Source organism: Nyctereutes procyonoides, unplaced genomic scaffold (assembly GCF_905146905.1).
Source record: "Nyctereutes procyonoides isolate TBG_1078 unplaced genomic scaffold, NYPRO_anot_genome, whole genome shotgun sequence".
Classification (NCBI taxonomy): domain Eukaryota; kingdom Metazoa; phylum Chordata; class Mammalia; order Carnivora; family Canidae; genus Nyctereutes; species Nyctereutes procyonoides.
In genome coordinates, this window is record NW_026575049.1 from 22557016 (window position 1) to 22578851 (window position 21836).

Below are 21836 nucleotides of genomic sequence, written 5' to 3' on the forward strand. Positions count from 1 at the left end.
GAATTAAGGTCACCGAGTGACATGAGGTAGCTGATCTTAAAATAGAGAAGCTGGGCTGTCCAGGGGCACCCAATGTACTCACGAGGATCTGAAAAAGCAGCGGGAGGGAAGAAGAGACTCGGAGATGCTCTGCAGCTGGCTTTGAAAACACAGGACGGGACCGTCAGACCAGGATGTGGGGCCCCTGGGAGTTGCGAGGCCAGGAAACGATTTTCCCCTGGAGCCTCCCGAAGGAACACAGTGCCGCTGGCAGTGATGTCAGTGAGGCCCTTCTGGATGCCTGACCTCCAGGCCACAAGACAGTTGTGCGTGTGGTTCTAAGCCGCTGGGTTTGTGGTAATCTGTTAGAGCAGCGTCAGGGAGCTGATATACGCATCTTATCAATACTGTCACCTCTGAAGAACACATTTTCCTTTCTGCCTCAGTGCCCCCAACGCGACACAGGATTCCTCAAGCCACCCACATTACAGCGCTCCAACCCCAGAGTGTGACTGCAGCCCCAGCCAGCGTGGTCCCCGCCTCGGTACCGCCTGAGCCCCCATGCCCCCCGCCAGCGGCCTGGGCTTCCCCTGGGGCCCTGCAGAGTGGTTCTGGTGCACGGGACCCAAACTCAGAGGCTCCAGAAGCCTGGGAGGAAAGCAACCAGGGCGCTGTCTGATGGGACCTCCCGTCTGGCCGGTCCACACGGAAGAACATATGGCAACTTTAAACGTCCCGCCCCCTCCACGTGGTCCTCTGGAAAAGCCAGCGTGGGACACAGAGCAGGGGAAAGCAAATCATATCCATGATGCCTCTGTTTGTCTTTAAAATTTATTGACGTGGTTTCCCACCAGGCCTGCAGAGGATGGCACGGACGTGTTTACTTGGCGAGAGGGCGTGTGGCACCAAGTGACTCATGCCACCCCAGTCCCAGGGCTCCTCTTGCAGGGTCCAGAGCACATATGTCGGCTACAGGAACCTTATCCCGGCTCCAAACTGGACACCATCGCATGTCCTAAAAGAGCAAAGGGCAGAAAATCAACACTGGCTGCTCTGCTCACCCCCATCATCACAAGCCCACAAGCGGGCGCCTCCCTTCGCCAAGCCTGCAGGCAGCCCTGCCTCCAGCACCGGCCTCTCTGGGAGCCGGACCCCGCAGCCTGGCTCTCCCTGCAGCCCAGGTGCCTCGCCTGCAGCCCTCTGCTCCTTCTGCCCATCCCTATCCACCAGCCCTATGGCTTCTTCCTTTGCTGACTTAAGAATCAGCCTTTGGAGGACAGAAACACGGTGACACATGGGGACACAGGGCCCCCTTTATTGCTCCCTCCCCACCTGCTTTACATTCCCCTAATTCTGACTCAAGTGACAAAAGAAAAGGACCGAGAGAAAAAATCCCATAGTTTTATGTTTATTTCTAAGGCTAACAGGCAAGGAGCAAGTTATAAGAGGCTTTCTGTGCAGAGCAGAGCAGTGACAAGATAAGTGTCCTGGCTGGAAGCAACAGAGGTGGCTGTGCACCTGGCAAAGCACAGCACCCAGTGGGGTTGGGAAGGGTGGGCGGGAGGGGTAGAGATGGAAGGGTGGAAAAGTGGGGGGGGGGACGGAGCAGGAGGGGGTGGGGGGCCAGGGGGACAGAGGAGGAGGGGGACAGAGGAGTGGGCAGGGGGGATGGAGGAGGGCAGGGCGTCCAAAGGAGTGGGTAGACGGAGGAGGGGGCTAGGGGACTGAGAAGGGAGGAGGAGTGGTGGGGGGACCCAGAAGGAGGAGGGGACAAGGAGGACAAGGAGGGTGCAGAGGGAGGGAAGACGGAGCAGGAGAAACAAGGAGGATGGAAAGGGGGCCAGGAGGGGGGCAGAACCTGGGCCAGCCCAGACCCCAGCAGGCTTCCGGGGGCTTTGGACCACAACAGCATCACTGCCCCTCAGGGGTCCCTCTGCCACTTCTTAGAACCTGCCCCTGACCCAGGAAAAGGAAGGGTGCAAAGGAATCACGCTGCTTACAATCCTGGGGACCCACTGATGCCCTAGGGTTTTATTCTGTGGGTCTTACTCCATGTGCCGCTGACAGGGCACCAAGCCCACATCCAGACAAGCAAGCAGGATGAGTGGTGAGGCTCCAGTCCCAGCAGGAGGAGAGCGGGCCCCTGGGTCTGGATGCAAGAGCACCCGCGGGCCTCCTGCCTCCATGGAGGCCTGGGCCACAGCCCCGCTACCCCCAGAATGAGAGCCCCCGGGCCACAGCCGGCAGCGAGACTGCTGATGCCACAGGGATGTGGTGCACTGTGAATTAAGAAGCCTGGTGCACGGTAGGGGCAGACTCCCACTCTGTCCACCCGGGGGCTGTGCCCAGGGGCTGGACCGCTGCTGGCTGTGGCACAGAGGGGCCTGGCCCGGGGACATCAGCCCCCAGAGGCATAAGCATCAAGAAGGGCATTCTGAATCCCAAACAGCAGCTGACAGGCGCATTGTGGAACATAGCATCTTTGCAAGTTGTGGACAATTTCCAGAAAACCTGGACACAAGAATGGCTCCTTCAGGGGAGCCTGGCTGGCTCAGTCAATGGAGCATGTGACTCTTTGCCTTTTTTTTTTTTTTAAGATTTTATCTATTTATTCATGAGACACACACAGAGAGAAGCAGAGACACAGGCAGAGGAAGAAGCAGGCTCCCTGCAGGGAGCCCGATGCAGGACTTGATCCCAGGGCCCTGGGATCATGAACCTAAGAGGAAGGCAGACACTCAACCACTGAGCCACCCAGGCGTCCTGGGCACGCAACTCTTGATCTCAGCGTTGTGAGTTCAAGCCCCATACTGGGTGTACAGATTACTTAAAAATTAAGAAAAAAAAAAAAAAAGCTCCTACATTCAGAGGAAAGTTGCTAATTTTACTGTCATAGCCTGTGCCCTTGCCCAATTTCAGGGTTGATAGCGTATGAAAACCAGCAGGAAGTTTCTCTTTGTTGACCTCTGGGTGACGGCATAAAACACCTGATATTAAGAGATTCAAGGTGGGCCACTGTCCCCATTGCTCGGATTCCCTGCAGGACAGAAGTGCTCCCTGGCTGCCTGCAGTAGCAGGAATGCTCCAGCCAGGAGGGATGGTGGCAGTACTTGGTGACCTCTGGTAAAACCATGCCAATATCCTTAGAAAGGCAAAGACCTACAACCAAAAGCAGGGCTGCATTTGTACAAGTTCTGTTTGAATCTAAAGGATTTCTCTATTTTACACCATCAGGTCCATGATTGCTATCATTCTTGAGAAAAATGCCCAAAAATAGGCCAGGAGACAAACTCAGCCAAGCCCCCCAGCTCATGTGATTCAGGAACCAGGGGGCATTCCGACAAGGGTCATTTTCTCCCATCTGTAAAGAGACCAAATGCCCTGCAAGCACAGGCTCCGTAGGAGCACAGTGAAGAAAAGGTGCCTGCTAGCAACACAAATGTCTCAAAGGCAGGAGCCATGAGGCAGTATCACCGAAACACCTATCTTTCCATCGTGTGTCCACCTCAGAGATCCTCCAGGTCTCTCCAGGACCCCCTCCCACCAGGAGGGTCCCCAACAGGCCTTGCTGTGTGTCCTCCACTGCCTCCTGCTCTGCTCCGCACCATGAGGGTCACCACGGGGACTCCATGGAAGTCACACCCTCCTGCTGCTAGGCCCTCAGACCCTGCACACGGTCCCCCAGCGGTCACTCAGGGACATCAGGTGCTGCTGGGGCCAGGAAACCTGGAAGAGGACAGGGCAGACAAGGGCCAGAACTCAAAGACCTTGGGTGTGTGCCCGAAGTGAAATGGCCAGAAATGATGGAAGGTGCGAGTGACTGGGACCAAGAGCCTCCCCAAACCTCCCTTTTGCTCCTACAAAATGACAGTCCACGTGCCCCTCACTTGTCGTGCCTGCACAACTTGGGTCCGGGTCTTCTGCAGCCCAGAGTGCCTTCCCCAGCAAGTCCCCAGCCGTCCAAGCCAGGAAGCTCCAGTCCAGAAACCATGTTCCCCAGGAAGCCCTCACCGGCCCTCACTGGGCACGATGAGCCTCTTTCTCCTCTTCCCCTGACTCACGGTGAGTGGCTCTCAGGAGCCGGCCTCGTTTGTCCTTCAGTCTCCTGGGGCTGCACTCCGTGAGCACAGAGCAACAGAACAGTTAGGCTTCAGACAACAGGGCCTGCCCTGAATCACCTCCACTACAAAATCTAGCCAGCATTTCAAAGCTAGTTCCATTTGTGTAAAGGTCCAAAATCCTAACTAGAGAGCATCTGTATAAAGAGTGTGTGTGTGGGGGAACCTACAGGTGATTCACACACACATACTCCTCTGTCCTGCTACTAATTTCAGAAATGAAAATAAGATTCTAACAATATTACCCACACTTTACAAAATTCCCAGTTTGATGATAAAACTTCAAACAAAGCCACATACAGAGTAAAAGCAAGTTTCACATTCAAGGGTAACCAGGCTGACCCCATGCAGGGGACACTGGACACAGAAAGCATTTGCTGCCATCACCACGCTCAGGTCACGAAGCAGAGCCGCTGCATGGCTAGAGGGCTGGGGAGCCTCCTTCTATTCCGGTCTTTAAATGTCATGTGCACAGCATGCTTCTTCCTTCCAGAAGAAACCACATTTGAAACTCATCTCTGAAACAGATTTTTTCAATCTAGAGAGAGGCGAAGCTGAAAGGTGAGCAGAAGGAAGCATTCTCTGTAAAGATTTTGTGAATACAGGGAAAGACTCAGGGCTCCTGAGCTGGGTGATGGATCCGCGGAGCACAGTGACATCCAGTGGCCTTGAACAACACTGCGGCCATGGTGACCAGCAGGCAGGCTGAGTGGAAGGAGAGGAGGCCTACAGCCCCAGGGACTTGCCCAAGTCACATGGCAGGTGTGGGGGAGAGACAGAGCAGGGCTGGCCACATGGTCCCACATCTGCGGCTGAGAGGGAAGCAGTCAGCTCTCTCTGTGGTGGATAATCATTCGGTGACACAGACAATACAGCTACAGCTAAAAAGCCACATGCACTTCTAGTTTTCTTTGTAATAAATACTTAGAGTGTATTTACTTACATAATTTGCACTAATATTAACAGAGTTAATCCAAATCGATCATCACGGACACACACTATACAATCTCTGAGACAGGAAAGTGCATATAGAATTCGTTTGAATAAGACCTTCCAAGATGAAGAAGGAACACGTGATTTTCATCTTTCTGCAATTCATACTTGAGGTGCAGAAAAAGCAGCGTGGGGAAGGAATGGTGTGTTTTCACATCCACCTGGGCTCTCAGAAGAGGGAGGTGGACGTTTGGTGCTCTGTGCTTGCAAGTTTTGGTTACAGGCGAAAGGGTGCAAGCTTTAGCCCCAGGCAGGCCTGGTCCTGCTGCTGAGCTGACCCAGCCCCTGTGCCAAGGCTCGCTGTCCTCATCTGAGAAAGGGGTGACTCTCCCTGCACAGAGCTGTTGGGAGGCTTCCATGATAACATCAAGTCCTTAGCAGGGCGTCTCACACGAGGTAAGTGTTCAATAGACGCCAGTGATCGCCTACCCTTCACAAAACATTGTGATTGCCCTCAGAAGAGACCCAGAGTCAGTCTCCCTCAGAGCGTGGCTGGTCCTCATCACGGGAATGCATTAAGAATGCAGGGTCCGGAGGGCCACGCCCGGGGGAGTCGGAGGCACGTTATAGTTTGAGAAGCACAGGCTCAGGTGGCTTCAGCACCCACAACTGACTTCATCCTGGTGTGGGTATGGGCTCGACACCTGCCTCTCTGGGGCTCCCAATTAGCACTTGGAGGATGTGAATATGGCTTTGCAGAAAGCAGCCTGCAAAACTATGTTCATTTACCCGAGACTGTAAGGGCGTGAGGAGTCTGCTAAAAAGTTACCTAATGCGCAAATCTTGTTCTAGGAGAAAAATGCCTGTTTTCACATTTCATTATCTCTGAAATTGGGAAACAAAATCCCACCTGTAGTGTGTCTCAAACACAGCCAGGAGGCAGCCCATGTGTAGTGGAGGGAAATGTCTCCAAAGGGAACTTGTTTTGTTTCCTATGTGAAAAGGGCCACTGAGAGTCCACCAGGAGCAACAGCAGGAGCAGGAACCAACATTTACCGACAAAATGCCGAGCACTGTTCCAAGTGCTTCACATGCATGAATTCATTCAGGCGTGGTTGCTAGCGCGCATTCTCTGGGCACAAAGACTAAGACCTGAAGCAGTTGAGTCACTAACCCTGGGTCACACAGTCACAGAGTGGCCGAGCTGGCACCCACGCCTGGACAGCTGGGCTCCTGCACAGACAGCCTGTGCAACTAGACCCTTTCCAGCCCTGGCTGTGCGGAGAACAGGCACAGGCTGGAGGGGAGTTAACAGTCATCAGAGCACCTGCTGGCTGTGGGGCACTGGAAGGAAGGGTTCCAACATCCCCGGGAGCCAGGGCAGCCCCACAGCCAGAATCAGCTTCCCAGGTAGACTGAGGAGCAGATGCTACTGACCGGGTAACCGTAAGGAATCTGGATGACAGATCCTAAGAACTGGTGCTTTCTTAAAAGCCTGTGAAAGTGGCTACCCTTGAAAAAGCACCACCACCTACCACACTGAAGCAGAAGACAGTGGGAGTAAAACCAGTACTGTTTTTCCTTAAACTAGGACAAACTCTAACGTCATGCCTGAGTCTCAGGCTATGACTCAGACAGCACCACTCAATGGCCAAGTAAGTGTAGACAAATGACAGAGGAAAAAAATACAGCCTAGAGTCCTGAATGTATTAGCATGAAAATAACGAGAGGATATAAACACTGTTATGGGTGGAATGCTTATGTCCCCACCCACAAACTTCATGTTAAAGCCCTAAACATGAGATGGTATTTGAAGGTGAGGCCTTTAGGGGTTCATTAGGTTTAGATGACATTATGAAGGCAGGGTCCCCATGGTGGGGCTACTGTCCTTATAAAAAGAGACATCTTTTTATAGCTTGTTCTCTCTTCACCATGTGAGGACACAGAATGAAGGGTCCATCCACAAGCCAGGAAGAGAGCTGTCACCAGGAAGAGACCCGGCCAGCACCTTGATCGTGAACTTCTAGCCTCCAGAACTGTCAGACCTAAATGTCTGTAGTTTAAGCCCCCTGTCTGTGGTATTTTGTTAGAGCAGCCTACCCAAGACAGACCAAGACCACATTTCTGGATTTCACAAAATGTATACAACGGATACTATACACACTAAGAAAGAGATGGAATTAATTTCTGTAACTGTAAATGGCCTCAGGCCATCCCCATCCACATAGTATTTAGCAAACCTTGCTCAGTAAGAGGACTACTAGAGAAAGGCCAAGAGGGCAGGTTCCTCTGCTCCCCAGAGAAGGTGCTGGAGAACAAGTCCTCTGTGGCCAGGAGCAAAGCCTTGTCCAATCCAATTCTGAGTTCTTGGTCTGCAACGTCACCTGGTCACCAGAAATACCTCATTCCATATTTAACAAGCAGGATCAATAATACCTCAATTCCTCCAGCCAGACCCATGCAGGAGCTGCCATTATTTGGCAACAATGAGTACAAAGAGAGAGAGGTGGGGGGTGGGAACACGTCATAGTCATCCTCCAAAATGGATGGAGAAAAATCCAATGGAAGAAAATATTTTTTCATTCTTTTGCTAAGTATTCAATTTCTCCTAAAATCTTGACTCTTACAGGCTACTGACAAAATGTTTAACCGTGTCCACAACAAAACATAACTTCTAGGTGGTACAAAGTAACTGTGGGGAAGAACCCTGGCACCTACCTGTCACCCTTCTGCACGCCCATGGGAACACAATAATTAAGTTCCAGCCGAGCAATGTTGCCAAGTCTGAGGACGATCCCGGCACCGTAAGACCAGCGAATACACTCAGCCAGCTTCCGAATGTGAGCCTTGGGGCCCTCCCCTGAAAAGAGAGAAGATGTGACCAACAGTGGGAAGCCCCTCACATAAGCTGTCCTCACATAAGCCCTGGCTCTCTTCTTTGCTGTGTGGCCTTCAGTTCATGACCACTTAGGGTTTATTGTCTGTTTTGCCCAAGGTTACTTTTGCCAAAACTTAAGAGCATCCACTGAGAGTAGTAAACATATTATTTTTAAAAGATGCTCCTGGGGCACCTGGGTGGCTCAGTGGTTCAGCGTCTGCCTTTGGCTCAGGTCGTGATCCTGAGGTCCTGGGATCAAGTCCTGCATCGGGCTCCCCACAGGGAGCCTGCTTCTCCCTCTGCCTGTGTCTTTGCCTCTGTGTCTCTCTCGTGAATAAATAAATAAAATCTTTAAAAAAAAATGCTCCTATCCATTCCATTTAAACTACAAATAGCTATAAAACTAAATCAATAAGAAAACAAATAAAAATAGCCCTGAATGTTTACTTTGTTGCAAAAAACTATTTTGTGTGTTTCATTCAACAACTTCACTCTGAGCACCTTTATCAAGTGTTGTAGAAATTTTTTTAAAGTAAGGCACATCTCTATAAGTAAAGACTCTGTAATATAACAGGTGCTGTACTTTAAACACAGAGGCAACTGTGCCCTGCCGGTCTCTAAGCAGCCCTGGGCTTACCGTAGTTGAGGTTGCAGAGATTCCCCGCATTGAGGAAGAAGTGTGTTCTGAAGAGCTCCCCGAAGCCACCCTGGCCTGGCCGGAAAGGCAGTGGGGTGTACAGGTGCAGACCGCCAGCCCAGTATGCTTCTCCACCCAGGTAGTCTCCTGGACAAGGAAGAGGTGCAGAACAAAACAGAGGCTCTCAGATTCAGAATCACATTGAAGTCCCACATACTCTACAAGGGAGACGTGTGCTGTGTGCAGAACACGGAGGGCTCAGGCTCTGAGTGGTGGCTCTTCTAACTCCTGATGTCAGCCTCACTTTAAAGTCTTTTTTTTTTGCCTGGTTCCTTTTATAAGCTTTAGGGGGGAAAATGCTAGTGTAGTTTAGAAAAGAATGCAATTACAAATTTATCAAAGCTGTAAAATGCTTGGAGTAAAACAAGTGAACTCACGGAAGTCGCCTTTTCCACAACTGCAGATGACCAGATCACGGCCACCTGGCAGATGAAACGGTTTCCTTGGCAACAATTTTAAGACCAAAAGATGGGAGACAGAATGCAGAATGGGCCTCTACAGTTTCCAGAAAGGGCTGGACACGCTGTCAGTCAAAAGGCACAGAATGTCTACTGTCCACCAGGTAAGGAAGCAGCATTCCAGCTCAATGTGTCCAGGGAAGAGGCCCGTTTTTGAAGGTTCATGACCACGTAGGGTTTGTCTGTTGTCTATTTTTGCCCATGGTTACTTTTGCCAAAACTCAAGACTATCTGCTGAGTATTTAAACATATCATTTCTAAAAAATGCTTCTATCCATTCCATTTTAACTACAAATAGCTATAAAACTAAATCAACAAAACAAAAATAGCCCTGAATGTTTATACTTTGTTGCAAAATCCTATTTGGAAAGTGTCTTAGTATTTGTTAATACAAAATGACAGATCATAAAAAAGAAAAGTGAGTTGTCTCCAAGGTTAACCTCAAAGAATAAGCTGCTTGTTCACATCAAGACCAGCCATCTCCTCAATCTCTGTTTTAGTATCAAAGTTCTAGAGGGAACAAAAACATACAAGTAACAGGTCGGTTGTGTTTGCTTTTCATTTCCTAGTAACTGCCCACGTCTTAAATAACACATTTTACTCCAGTCATAAAAGGGATATATATTCATTGTAGAAAATCTGGTAAGTAAAAGGAAAGTATATAAAAAAGGAAAATATCCATTAATTTCTCCTATTCAGAGATAACATTTCTCGTGTCTTTCATCCAGTGAACTGTGATGAATAATTGAGAAATAAAATGTGAGTCATGGCGTACATAGGTCCATAGATATATATCTCAGTCCTTCTTTTAAAAAGCTGGTTTAATAATTTAATATGTTGTAAGCACTTTCATCTAATACCTTCTATTGTTTGGAAATGTGATTTAGATGCCTGAATAATCAATCACATGTGGACCATGCTTACCTAATCCTCGTCTACTGTCATGTTGCTAATTTCTTGAGAGCAGACATTGGCAGTCACGAGTCTCCTTGCACACACACATGTATTTAAAACCTTGTTTTGCAGTATAATCTCCATATAGAAAAATATACACATCTGAAGTACACTGCTCGGTAACTCCCCTCCAGGGACTGGAGACACAAGCATGTGTAGCCCCCAGAACGCTCTGCTCTCCTCGCTAACCACTCCCTTGTTGGCCGGCAGCGCAGACCACTCTAGCCCATCTCTAAATTTTACATGGATCTAATCACACCTGAAGCCTCCTCTGGGTCTGGCCTTGCTGCTGCTGGTCTTGCACGTTTCTGAGGCTCATTCATGTTGTATTCAGCCAGCAGCTCTAACTCGCTCACCCTCCTCATTATAGAACAGTCCACAGTGTGAGGAGACCATTTTTTTGCCCACTCTAGTGTCGATGGGCATTTGGGCTTCTAGTGTTCAGAATGGAGCTATTATTATTAGTCTTTGCATATTTTAGGTTCCTGATTGATATATACTGTCAAACTGCTTTCATGAAAAGTCATGCAATTTGCATTCCTATCCATAGTATCTCACCTATGGCCTGCCTAATAGGGTACTAAGGGGAATATCATTGTGTTTTAATTTTCAGGCATGTGGTAGACTCTTAAACTTCCATACAGGCACTATATAATACTTCCTTACAACAAAAAAAGAACAAGACTATCCCTAATGTTTTACTTCTCTTTTAAAAAAATGACACACTAATAAAGTACTCTAGAGACAAGTGGCAAGGATGTGTATTATGCACAAAAATTATGCACAGGACAATCATTATTTATAGTAATAAGAAATGGAAACAGCAAAGATTTTGTTAAAAGAACAGGTCAGAAAATCAGGGTAGAATATTTTATAATGGAATGACATGCAAACATTTTAGCGATGTGGGTTTTTTAAAAAGATTTTATTTATTTGACAGAAAGAGAGCATGAGCAGGAGGAGGGGCAGAGGGAGAAAGAAAAGCAGGCCCTGTGAAAGGCCTGAGAAAGATTCCCAGACCCTGTGATCATGACCTGAGCCAAAGACAGTCACTCAACCCACCGAGCCACCTGGCAACCCTAAATGATGTTTTTGAAGATTTTAATAACATGTGGAAATGCCTTGGATAGAATGTCAAGTGTCAGAGAGGGGTCCAGGAAACAGGAGTAATTGAAACAGGCTTTCCAGAGAGCAACATAAAGCTTCAAAATGTTCAAAATCCTTTGATCTAGGGATTCCACATCTAGACTTTACATTATAAAGTAAAACTTAGAGATGAGCACAAAGATTCAGTTAGGTTATTCACAGATACACTGCTTTATGATCATAAGAAAAAAGAAAGCCTAAATGTCCAACATTTGGATTTGGTTTAAAAAAGACGACAATTTGGCAACAAGATGAAATATGCAGCCATGAAAAACGACAGAGTTTTTCTCTCTCCGATTCACTGCTGGCGGGAATGCAAAATGGTACAGCCATTTTGGAAGACAGCCTGGCAATTTCTTACAAAGATAACACAGCTTTATCATACGTTCCAGCAACTGCTCTAATTGCTATTTCCCCAGATGAAACCTTATGTCCAAACAAAAACTTGCACGTGAATGTTTATATCAGCTTTACTCATGATTGCCAAAAATTGGATGTCTTGCAACTGAGATACCCTCCCGTAGGTGAATGGATAAGCAGACGGTGGCAGTCACATAATGGAATATTGTTCAGTGATATAAAGACATGAGCTGGGGCGCCTGGGTGGCTCAGTTGGTTAAACGTCTGCTTTCGACTCAGGTCATGATCCCAGGGTCCTGGGATGGAGCCTTTCACTGGGCTCCCTGCTTGGTGGGGAGTCTGCTTCTCCTTCTGCCACTCCCCCTGCTGTGCTCTCTTTCTCAAATAAATAAATTTAATTAAATTTTAAAAAAGACATGAGCCTTCATGCTGTAAAAGACACAGAGGAACCTTCCATATGTTGCTCAGAGAGGCCAGGTTGAAAGGGGCACGCACTGGATGGTTCCAACCACGGAGAGAGGAAACAGCTTGGGGCTGTCAGGCATGGGGCGGGGGAGGGAGGAGGGAGGAGGAAGTGGACCGTGGTGGACGGTGCAGCCGGGAAATCTGTAGGGCGCTGGAATGGTAGGTCCAGGCCACACGCATTTTCCAGAACCCAGGGAACTGCAAAGCACAGAGTGAGCCCGAGCGTGAACTACAGGATGCAGTGAATACTAACGCACCAACTGCCACCAGTGGGTCTAACGTGACACTAGTCATCGAGGATGCTAGGGCAGTGTACATGGAAACTCGGCGCCTTCTGCCCAACTTTCCTGTAAACCTAAAACTGCTCTCAAAATGAAAATCTATTACTTTAGAAAAGTTACAGTATGTCAAGAAGATGAAATAAATTGTCATTAAAAATGATGAAGTACTCATTCCTGTAAAAATCTTTTTCATTTCTGTTACTGAGGGCGGTGGGAGAAGCAGGTCAGCACACGGTAGGCAAATGGACCAAACGCAAGCAGAGAGGCATGCTTGCTTAAACAACAAATGCTCCCATGTATCGTCGCTGGGCAGTGGGATCACAGGTCAGTGCCGGGCACTTTTTGCTTATATTTTCTCATTTTCCTACAGTTCGCTCAACATGTATCTGTCCCTGCCTGCCATGTGATAAATGCTCTGTGGGGCGCTAATTCTGTGGTGGTGAAATACAGACATCTATTACTGTGGTAACTGAAACAAGCTTAGTTACCCTTGAACAACCCTCTGTGAACCGTGCACTTACACACAAATTTTCCATCAGTAGTCTGTAAATGTGTTTTCTCCTCCTTGTGATTTTCTTAACACTTTCTTTTCTCCAGCTCACCTCGTTGTAAGAACATACTGTATGATACATACTACCTTCAGAACTGGTGTCAACTGGTCATGTTACTGGTGAGGCTTCCGGTAGGCTATTGGTAGCTAAGTGTTTGGAAAGTCAAAAATAACACTCAGGTTTTCAACTGTGAGGTTGAGGGGTGGGGGCTTGGCGCCCCAACCTCTTCCCCATTCTGTCATTCAAGAGTCTAGAGTATATGCTTTCACAAATGAGATGTGACTCTAACTTCGGCTTGGTGGTCTAATGGCAGAAAGACTGACCTTCACTCTGTGGCCCAACGCTGTGCATGCTGAACCCGCGCACACTGGTCGGTCCTCCAAGGTAAAACCTACAACAGAAGGCAGATGTCAGAAGAAAGCCACCAGTGAAAACCTACAAAATCCAGTGAAAGTGCAGAAAGCACACAAGTGAGGCTCATGTTTGATACTGGATTGCTGTCGACATTGTCACATGGCAAAACTTTTAAGGATTGGGAAATGCATAGAAGAAGGTAAGGTGACTTTCATAACAATCTAAACCAGAATCTAAACACTTCAAACTTTTGGAATGTAAGTGAGATAAAAGGCAAAATAAGGATCCTTCTTTAGAAAAGAGGGACATGTGGACTGTCCATTATAAAGGAATTATCTGTTATCTATGAGAATTCATTATGTAACAGCTCTGTTGCAAAACAGCCTCCTAGGTGCTCACATAAAATATCAAGTTTAAAAAAAAAGCAAGATAAGGGATGCCTGGGTGGCTCAGTGGTGGAGCATCTGCCTTTGGCTCAGGTTGTGATCCCGGGGTCTTGGGATTGAGTCCCATATTGGGCTCCCCATGGGGAGCCTGCTTCTCCCTCTGCCTGTGTCTCTGCCTCTCTATGTCTCTCATGAATAAATAAATAAAAATCTTAAAAAAAAAAAGCAAGATAAAAATTATATAACAGTATGATCCCAATTTTACAAAAAGAGGAAAATAATGCTAGAAGAAAACAGAACAATTATTGTTACTCTAAATATTTTTAATATTTTCTACAGTGATTGTATAATCAGAAAAAAATTATTACAATTAAAAAAATGAATTGCTCTCATATTCCTAATGGACTGGGTTATCACAATCTCTTAAACACTAACTGAACAAAATTAAAGGTGTGAATTAAAAAATTACTCAGAAACCCCATCCACTTTCTGTGAAACCTAACACCTTATCAGAAGCCGACTCTAGGCCATGCTAAGTACGGAATAATGAAGTAAAATAACAAGCGAAGTGGTGTGTACTCTTTCTAATGCCACAGAAGCAACAGCCAGTGGATGCCCTTAGCCCCCTCAACCCAGGATGTCACACCTGACTACGAGGAGCAGTCCACATGCCTGCAATAGTGCAGAGGGAACAGGGCACTGTTTCTCCCATTTTCCTACCACATAAAGCCTTGATGAATGAATGTATTCATTTGAACTTGAGTTTAAAAGTGTATAAATGTGTTTTTAACATTTGGGATTTCTAAGCAACGCCTTTCTGAATGCCCCATTAATTATGGAAACAAACAGCAAGCTCCATTTACTTTTTTCAACAAATGATAAACCGCACATACTCTTTGGAAATAATTAAGATGAACCAGGAAGCATAAAAAGCAAGAAGTCCTTTCCCCCTCCCTCATCCACCCAGATCCGTCCCGATCTCCAGAGCTGACTGCTATCACTGGGTTGGTGGTTGACCCTCAAAACCTTTGGTGTTATTCATGCAAACAGATACACACGGGAGCTTTTGCCCCTGATCCAAGAGCAATCCGCTAACTGTGAGCACCTGCCAATTTTAACTTGTAGACATCTACCTCGTTCTTTTTAATCACTGCAGTCTCTTTAGAATGGCCATATTTGAATTTAATAATTTCTGTCTTGCAGTTTTCAAAGTTTTGCTATTATCAACAATGCTACGATGGACAGCCTTGTACATAAACCTCCTATACATTTATAAATGTATTTCTGCAAATTAAATTCAGAGAGGTGAAAGTGTTAGCTCCCAGACCTTACAAATTAAAATTTTTTATATTTCCGAACAGTATCCAAAAACTAGGCTAAACTAGTTTACACTAAAACATTTTAACCAATGCAATGTTAAAAAAAAAGTCTCTTGCCCTCATGAACAATTATTAGTATTTCAAAGCAACAATTTCATACTCTGCTGATAGGAGTATAAATTACCATAAGCATTCTAAAAAGCAGTCTCCAGCAACATTCTCTATAAGCTTTAAAAAATGTTCATATTCATATTTTTGAGACAGTAATTCCACATTTAGGAATTTTTCCTTAGAAAATAAAACAAACAACACTTTACAAAGTCGTATGTTTCATGGGGTTGCTTATATGCAAATAATGAAAAACTAAAATGCAGCTTTTAAATAATTTCTCATGACTTGGTGAATGGGTTTACTCTGTTTTTCCTTAAACCTTTTTAAAAGGCAAGGAGAACACAGGGGTGCCTGGCTGGCTGAGTGGGTGGAGTGCTACTGTTCCGAGTTCAAGCCCCACGCTGGGTATAGGGATTACTTAAAAATAAGATCTTTAAAATGAAATTTTAAAAAGTCAAAAAATCAAAAGCAGAGGAAACACAAAAGTGTAAGTTACAGTATATCAACAACTTAATATACACGTGTATATAATTTTATGTATGTATACACACAGAAAAGCACACATCCACAAATGTGTGTGTGTATGTATACACACACAAAAGCACACATCCACAAATAACGGACTCAAAGGAAATAGTCCCAAGTGTTTAACTCCGCTTATCCTTGAGCAGGATTTTTCTTAATTTCCTTAAATGTTTTTCTGTCTTTATATTTTGGTGATGCATATGAACTGTATTCTTTCATTCTCAAAAGGGAATGTAAGATTTTTAATATTACGAAGTTAACTCGTAACCTGAAATAGCTACCAGTTACCTGAAACATAAAAACTGAAGTAAAATTTGAAATATTTGCTCTCCTAAATAGTTATGCTTTTCTAAAATAACTTACGAAGAACCAACCAAAAAGAGCCAAAGGCAAGCATGTGCAAGTCACCCACTCACTTGCTATTCCTTACCTGTCCGCAATACTTGATGGTTTATCACCAATGGGCACCAACACCCCACCCCAGAGAGATGTTGAAAAAACCTATGGAAACACAGACAGACAACCGTTTCTTCAGTGCCCCTTCCCTGCGATGAGCATCAGCGGGCAGCCACCGCACGGAGATCTGGTCGCGGGCCCGGCACTGGCAAAGAGCTCTGGGGCAGAGCGCAGGGGCGACGGACCAGGAACATTTGATTGTGGGGTTGGAGAGCTACAGCTGACAGTGTTTCGTGGGTACTTTAAAAACCTGCAACTTCAAATTTCACATGAAGACATAGCAAACACCAGCGAACACAAGTCCAAAGCCCAAGCAAGGCATGGCTCCCTTGGCTTCCATCCCAGAGAGGGCAGCCCCACCCCTTCCACGAGGAGCAAGGCTGGGCACAGTGGGAGACACACCTCATCCAGTGAGGGGACAATGGCGCCTTTATATCTGCCCCCCATCTCTACCAGGCCTGGAGAGCTGCCAGCAGTGCTTCCCATTTCCTACAGGTGCCCCCATACACCCTGACGGTCATGCCACACTGGGCCTCCCCCCAAACAGAAACTAGTTTCAATACGGTGCCCAAGGTCCTCTACCAACTGGTGCGACCTCTGTCCTCTCTGCGCCGTCCCTCCTCCTCACTCTGTCCAGTCATGGCAGCCCCCTGGCTCGTCCTGGCAGTGCCATAGCTCCTGCCCAGAGAGCCTATGGCTGGCTTCCTTGCTTTGTTCTGGGCTGTGCTGCCCCATTGCAGATGCCTTCCTGGACCATCTTAAATAAGACAGCACCCCATCTGGGCCATTTTATCTTTACTCTGTTTTATTATTCTTTGTTACATTTGCCACCTGCTAAACTGTATATACACACGTGCTTGCTGCTTACTCGTGGGTCTCCCTTCACTAGACTGTGAGGGAGTGGGAACTGTGTTTTACTTACTGAGGTATTTTTAACGCCCAGGCAGTACTGGGCAGCCGATATAGATGTGGTGGGTGGATGGGTAGGTGAGTGGGTGCATGAAGATTGACACCTGGAGAAAAGCACAGGAACTGAGAGCACAGTGCAGGAGCCCTGACCTTGGTCTGGGAGGTCAGAGGAGGCCTATATGAGATCGCCTATGCCGAAGTCTTAAAAAGGCAAGGAACGAGGGGCCAGGGAACAGCTGAAAGAAGGGACTTACAGCCAGAAGAGAACAAAGTGCAAGCCTGGAAGTAAGAGCCTAGTCCTTTAGGGAAATGAGAAATAGCTGAGCCAACGCACAAGGAGAAGGGGAGAGAGACCAGGCCAAAGATTGTGTGACACACCAATGGTGCCAGCTTCACGCAGGAGATTTTAGGGCTTGCGTTTGAGAAAGACCAGCATGCCTGCAGTATGGAGGAAAAGGGGGAGAAGAAAAGGATATCAGAAAAGGATATCCTTTATCAGAAAAGGATATCACCACCAAGGTGAGAAAGCACAGCCTGGAATCTGAGTGACGCTGAGTGGGCAGAGAGGTGGACCTGGTGCTCAGTGGCCTTTGGGTGAGGACTCCTCTGAGCAGTCAGGGAGGTCAGGGCACTGGGGCCAAAGCTGTGCAAGCCAGTGGAACTGGGAGCCTGGGTGCAGGGTACAGATTTGGGAGGAAAGTAACAGTCGGTTTCAGACACACTGAATTTGAAGTGTCCATGTAAGGAATGGTGTTGGGATGCCTGGCAGCACAGCACATGGATGGAGGCTGCAGCCATGGGGTGGGGTGGGCACGAGATCCTCTGGGGAGACTGCCAGCGCAGGACACTTCCACAATCTAGGGGAGACTCTCGCAAGGTGGCAGCATGGCAAGCCACAAAGGGACCCCACGAAGAGGAAGCGGACACACGGAAGGAGGATGCAGTCAGGATGGAGTCCAGTGAGGACAGCGTCAGCATGGTGGCGAGGGGAGGTGGGGGGACCGGGAGGAGCTTGCCGACGGGACAATGCAGGGGCCCCAGCAGTGGCGAGGAAAAGGCAGGAAGCAGATTCAAGGAGCGAGGACTCCAGGGCTGACTGGGAGCAGTGATAGGAGACTTTAGAAATAGACACGTGTATCATCTCATTAAAGCTCACTCCTTGCTCCGAGTCTTATGGTAGCAAAGGGCATAGGCGGGTGTGTGTTTGTGTGTGTCCAGTGGGGGAGCACAGAGAGCTGTCCCCCGTCACCAGCCTCCAAGAGGACTGGAGAATAAGCCAGGGGCTCCTCTGCCTTGGTCAGAATCAGGTCCTTTACTCCTCATTCCTGAACAAATCAGGAGAAACTAAACCAAACAGAATTAAAGATTTAAAAAGAAATGCCTGGAAGTGCCCAGGGCCCTGCAGACTCAGCCTAAGAAGGTGAAGACTGAGAATTTCTACTAAATGACCTCAGAGGGAAAGGAGGCACATGTCTGCCCTCCAGACATGTTTACATGATGGCCCTGAGCTGACAAATGGGGAAGGGGCTCTCCTGGAATCCCACACAAAATGACCGAAATGTTCCTCTTGCAGAAAAAATGATCACTTCTACCAGAGTTTCCTTAATTCTGGCTAAATTGAAAAGACCAAGCACTTCAGTTTCAAGCACTAATGTTCTGGGCTTCTCCTCTGGATTGTGCTTTCACTCTCTGGGAACGGAGTTCCCTAAAATAAAGGATAAAAGTGCAGGTGAACGTTGTGGCTGGATACTCACCGAATCAAAGACAAGCTGTTTATTCAACTGAAGCTCGAAATCTTCTTTTATGAAGCTCACGTCCCCTCCGGTGTAGCCGGCCAGTTCCTGTGGGCGAAGGACCCGCAGGTGGAAATGGAGCAAAGAGACGTACTACGCCGGCTCTGAGACCATGTCACTCCAAGTACTGCCTAATCTTGTTTGGTATTTTTAAAAGGACAGGTCACTTCTGTCCGTCCCCTAGAAGCTCCATTCTAGTTGTTACTCTGGTTGTTCTAGATGATCCTGTGACAGAAACGCAGGATCCTCAAACACACTGATGCTGTAGAATATTCTACTCCTACACGTGAGTGAGAAATACCGGCCGCAGGAACATCCCGCTGCGTGCCGGGGCTTGTTTGGCCTACTCTGTTTGAAAAAAGGAATTAGCCAGTCTTCCACAATTGGGCACATGTGATATAAAAATCTGATTTCCACTTGGTCCCCTGATCCTGAAGCTCAGGTGGACGGAGCATCATCTGCCCCGGGGGCCCTCAGGCACAGGGCTACCCTCTCTGCCTTGAGGTGACCAAGGGGTTGGTTCAACCAAATCTCCGCTTTCCTCCCGGCCTAGTGAGGGACACCCCATCCGGGTCGGAGCGTTAAGCCACTCCTAAAAAATGTGCCTCCAGTGTGGGGCTCTCTCCCCTCCCAGGTCACCGAGCCAGCAGGTCGCACGCGGGTGAAGGATTGCTACCTGGTTAACTTTCAGCAAAGCACCTCTTCTCGGCAAGATGGAGGAGTTCCGCGAGTCAATGACCATCGCGTGCTGAAAGAAATGTGCGGCGAGGTATTTCGCTTCAAGCAGGTGCACTTCCTGGCCACTGTGCCAGCCCTTCGCCCAATCACCTCACTTCACCCTCCGAAAAGCCCTCTGGGAAGGTAGCTCCCTGTCACAACTTCACAGGTGAGGGAACCGAGGGCGGGCGGAGCAGACCATTCATAGTCACCAGCTGGGAGATTACCACCTGTCACGCGTCCATCCTCTCAAGGAGCTTGACCCTGACCTAAGTGAACTCTGCCAGCTTTCCCGGCTCCCAGGCACACTGCCCTGTCACCACTGACGGGGCTTCAACAGAGTAATATGATGCGGTGCCCATAAACTCACAAAGCGGCCACCCAATCAGTGACCCTTCTCGGTCCGTCCAGTGCTGGCGAACGCTATTCTCCCAATGCACCTAAGTGCGCAGCCACACCAGGAAAGCCCTTACCGAAAGAGATGACTTCAGCGAGTGCCCACTTTCCTTCCGGACAGCGAAGGATGCCGTCCTCGAGAGGCAGCCCAGCTCCCGCCACACGCCCTCCCACTTGACAGTGTGGCTGGTCTTCCATATGGGAAACTGCAAGGACACGGGGGATAAGCCTTCTGTGCTGTACACATGGAGGAGTCATTCCCAATCAGGCATCAGAACAGGGCATCTTGTTCCATTTAACACCTTAGATAGGGTTTTTGTTTGTATGTTTGTTTTTATGGTAGGTGGGAGGGACAAAAAGAAGGGAAGAAAGGGAAGGAAGGGATGGAGAAGGGGACAAAGCTGTGATCCTGCTCAAAGCAGCAGGACTGCGCTCTGGCAAGGAGTCAGGTCACCTGCGTGAACGCTGCACAGAGGGCACAGCTTTGTAACCCGCAGGCTTCTCCTGACCTATGACAACCTGACACTCACCCACTCGGCCCTCCAAGCCCCAGTTCCAAAGCCAGGCCTGGTGACAGCAGCAACCCGCATCAGCCCCCGGAGAAGAGGGAGGAGACAAGGTGTTCATGAATAAAGAGCATCCTTCGGCCACTAGAGGCCTGAGCCAAGTGACCCCTTGGGTAAATGGCACCTTCCTCTTGCCCTGACCCAGGGGCCTTTAGAGTCAGGCCCACCCATCTTAGGTCTCTATCACAGAGAGACACCCAGGTTGCTTCTGAACAGTGAACACTGCCTGGTGACCTTAAGAAGTGTGATGATGTGACTCCTATGAGGAAGCCAGGTCACTTCACATGACATGGAGCAGTATTTAGCCAGCTGTTCTCCGTAGCCCTCTGGTCTGGCTCCCAAGGCGAGAACTCAGGGCCACCCATCTCCAGCTCTCAGCAAGTACCCACGAGGCACCGTGTCAGGTGCTGGGGAAGCAGACGTGATACAGGGCAGCCTTGCCCGCCTGCCACTTCTGCACTGAGGGCCATGTGAGACTCAGCTATTCCCCCGAAGCCTGGGGAAGGTGCACTGCGGGCCTCAATCATTGCTTCCCTCCTCCTAGGGCAGCTCTTAACTAAGAAAAACACAACTGCCCAGAGGAGACACATCTTGTCTCTGTGTTCATGGCCAGGAGGACGAGGCAGGGGCCAGAAGTTCCATCTTCCTCCAGAACCTCATCTCTCAAGCCCACGGCTGCTAGCTCCCAGTCCTCTGTCCCTCTGTCCCTCCTTCTGCCCTCTCACCTCTGCCATGCCCTGTGCATAAACAAGCTCTAAGTTTCCTAAGAACTTGCTCTTTAAAAAAAAACTTAGAAAAAAAGGATAAAAGAGGGGCACGGGAGAGAGATGGGGAGGGAGAGCTGCTGGAGGGCAGGGGCTGGGAGGGCAGTGCTAGCCAGGCAGCCCCTTCCCCTCACTGTGGGCAGGAAGGCATCGAGGGCTACTCCTGTCAGACGAGGACAGGTGGCCACATGGAGAATTGAAACTGGAACTGCAAGCACTCATGTCACATTCAGAGCCAGGAGCCACCAACCCACCTCCATGCTGGGGACTTCCACGACCCTGGTCTGTCTTCAAGGCTAAGATGCATGAGTAGCCAGTGTCTCCAGTGCCCACAAGGGGCTGAGCAGTACAGTGGGCTCAAGCTTGGGCTCCAGCAGGGGCTCCTAGACCAGAACTGCTGGGGCACAGATGGAGAGAACATGCGAGGCATCCTCCCCTAGACACTGGTTCAGCGACAGGCGGGACCCAGGAACTTGCATTTCTAACCAGCTCACGGATGAGGCCATGCTGCTGATCTGTGGGCCACACTTGGGGAACTAATTTTACATGGTTTTATGCGTCCAGGTCTTCCTTCCTTTACTAAAGCCCGGAACGGGAGGGGAAGAGCCATACGGTATAGAAAGGGAGGGAGACAGGGCAGGGGTCAAAAGGTGGTCAGATGGCAGGAATTCCATCTGCTGCATCATGTCAGATCCTGCTAGAAGTAAACAAGTGCCAACC

General features: G+C 48.5%; 1 protein-coding gene across 1 annotated transcript in view; it reads right to left on the reverse strand.

Moving 5' to 3' along the window:
* Positions 1-791: 791 nt before the first annotated feature.
* Positions 792-21836, reverse strand: part of SAMM50 (SAMM50 sorting and assembly machinery component) — a 34973-nt gene continuing 13928 nt past the window's right edge. Inside the window, exons 8-15 of the mRNA XM_055328898.1 lie at positions 19864-19992; positions 19350-19421; positions 18635-18721; positions 15946-16016; positions 13144-13211; positions 8546-8692; positions 7749-7890; positions 792-994 (exon numbers count right to left, since the gene is read on the reverse strand). Of these exons, the coding sequence (XP_055184873.1) occupies positions 949-994; positions 7749-7890; positions 8546-8692; positions 13144-13211; positions 15946-16016; positions 18635-18721; positions 19350-19421; positions 19864-19992 (762 nt within the window). The 3' untranslated portion in view covers positions 792-948. The remainder of the gene's footprint in view (positions 995-7748; positions 7891-8545; positions 8693-13143; positions 13212-15945; positions 16017-18634; positions 18722-19349; positions 19422-19863; positions 19993-21836) is intronic.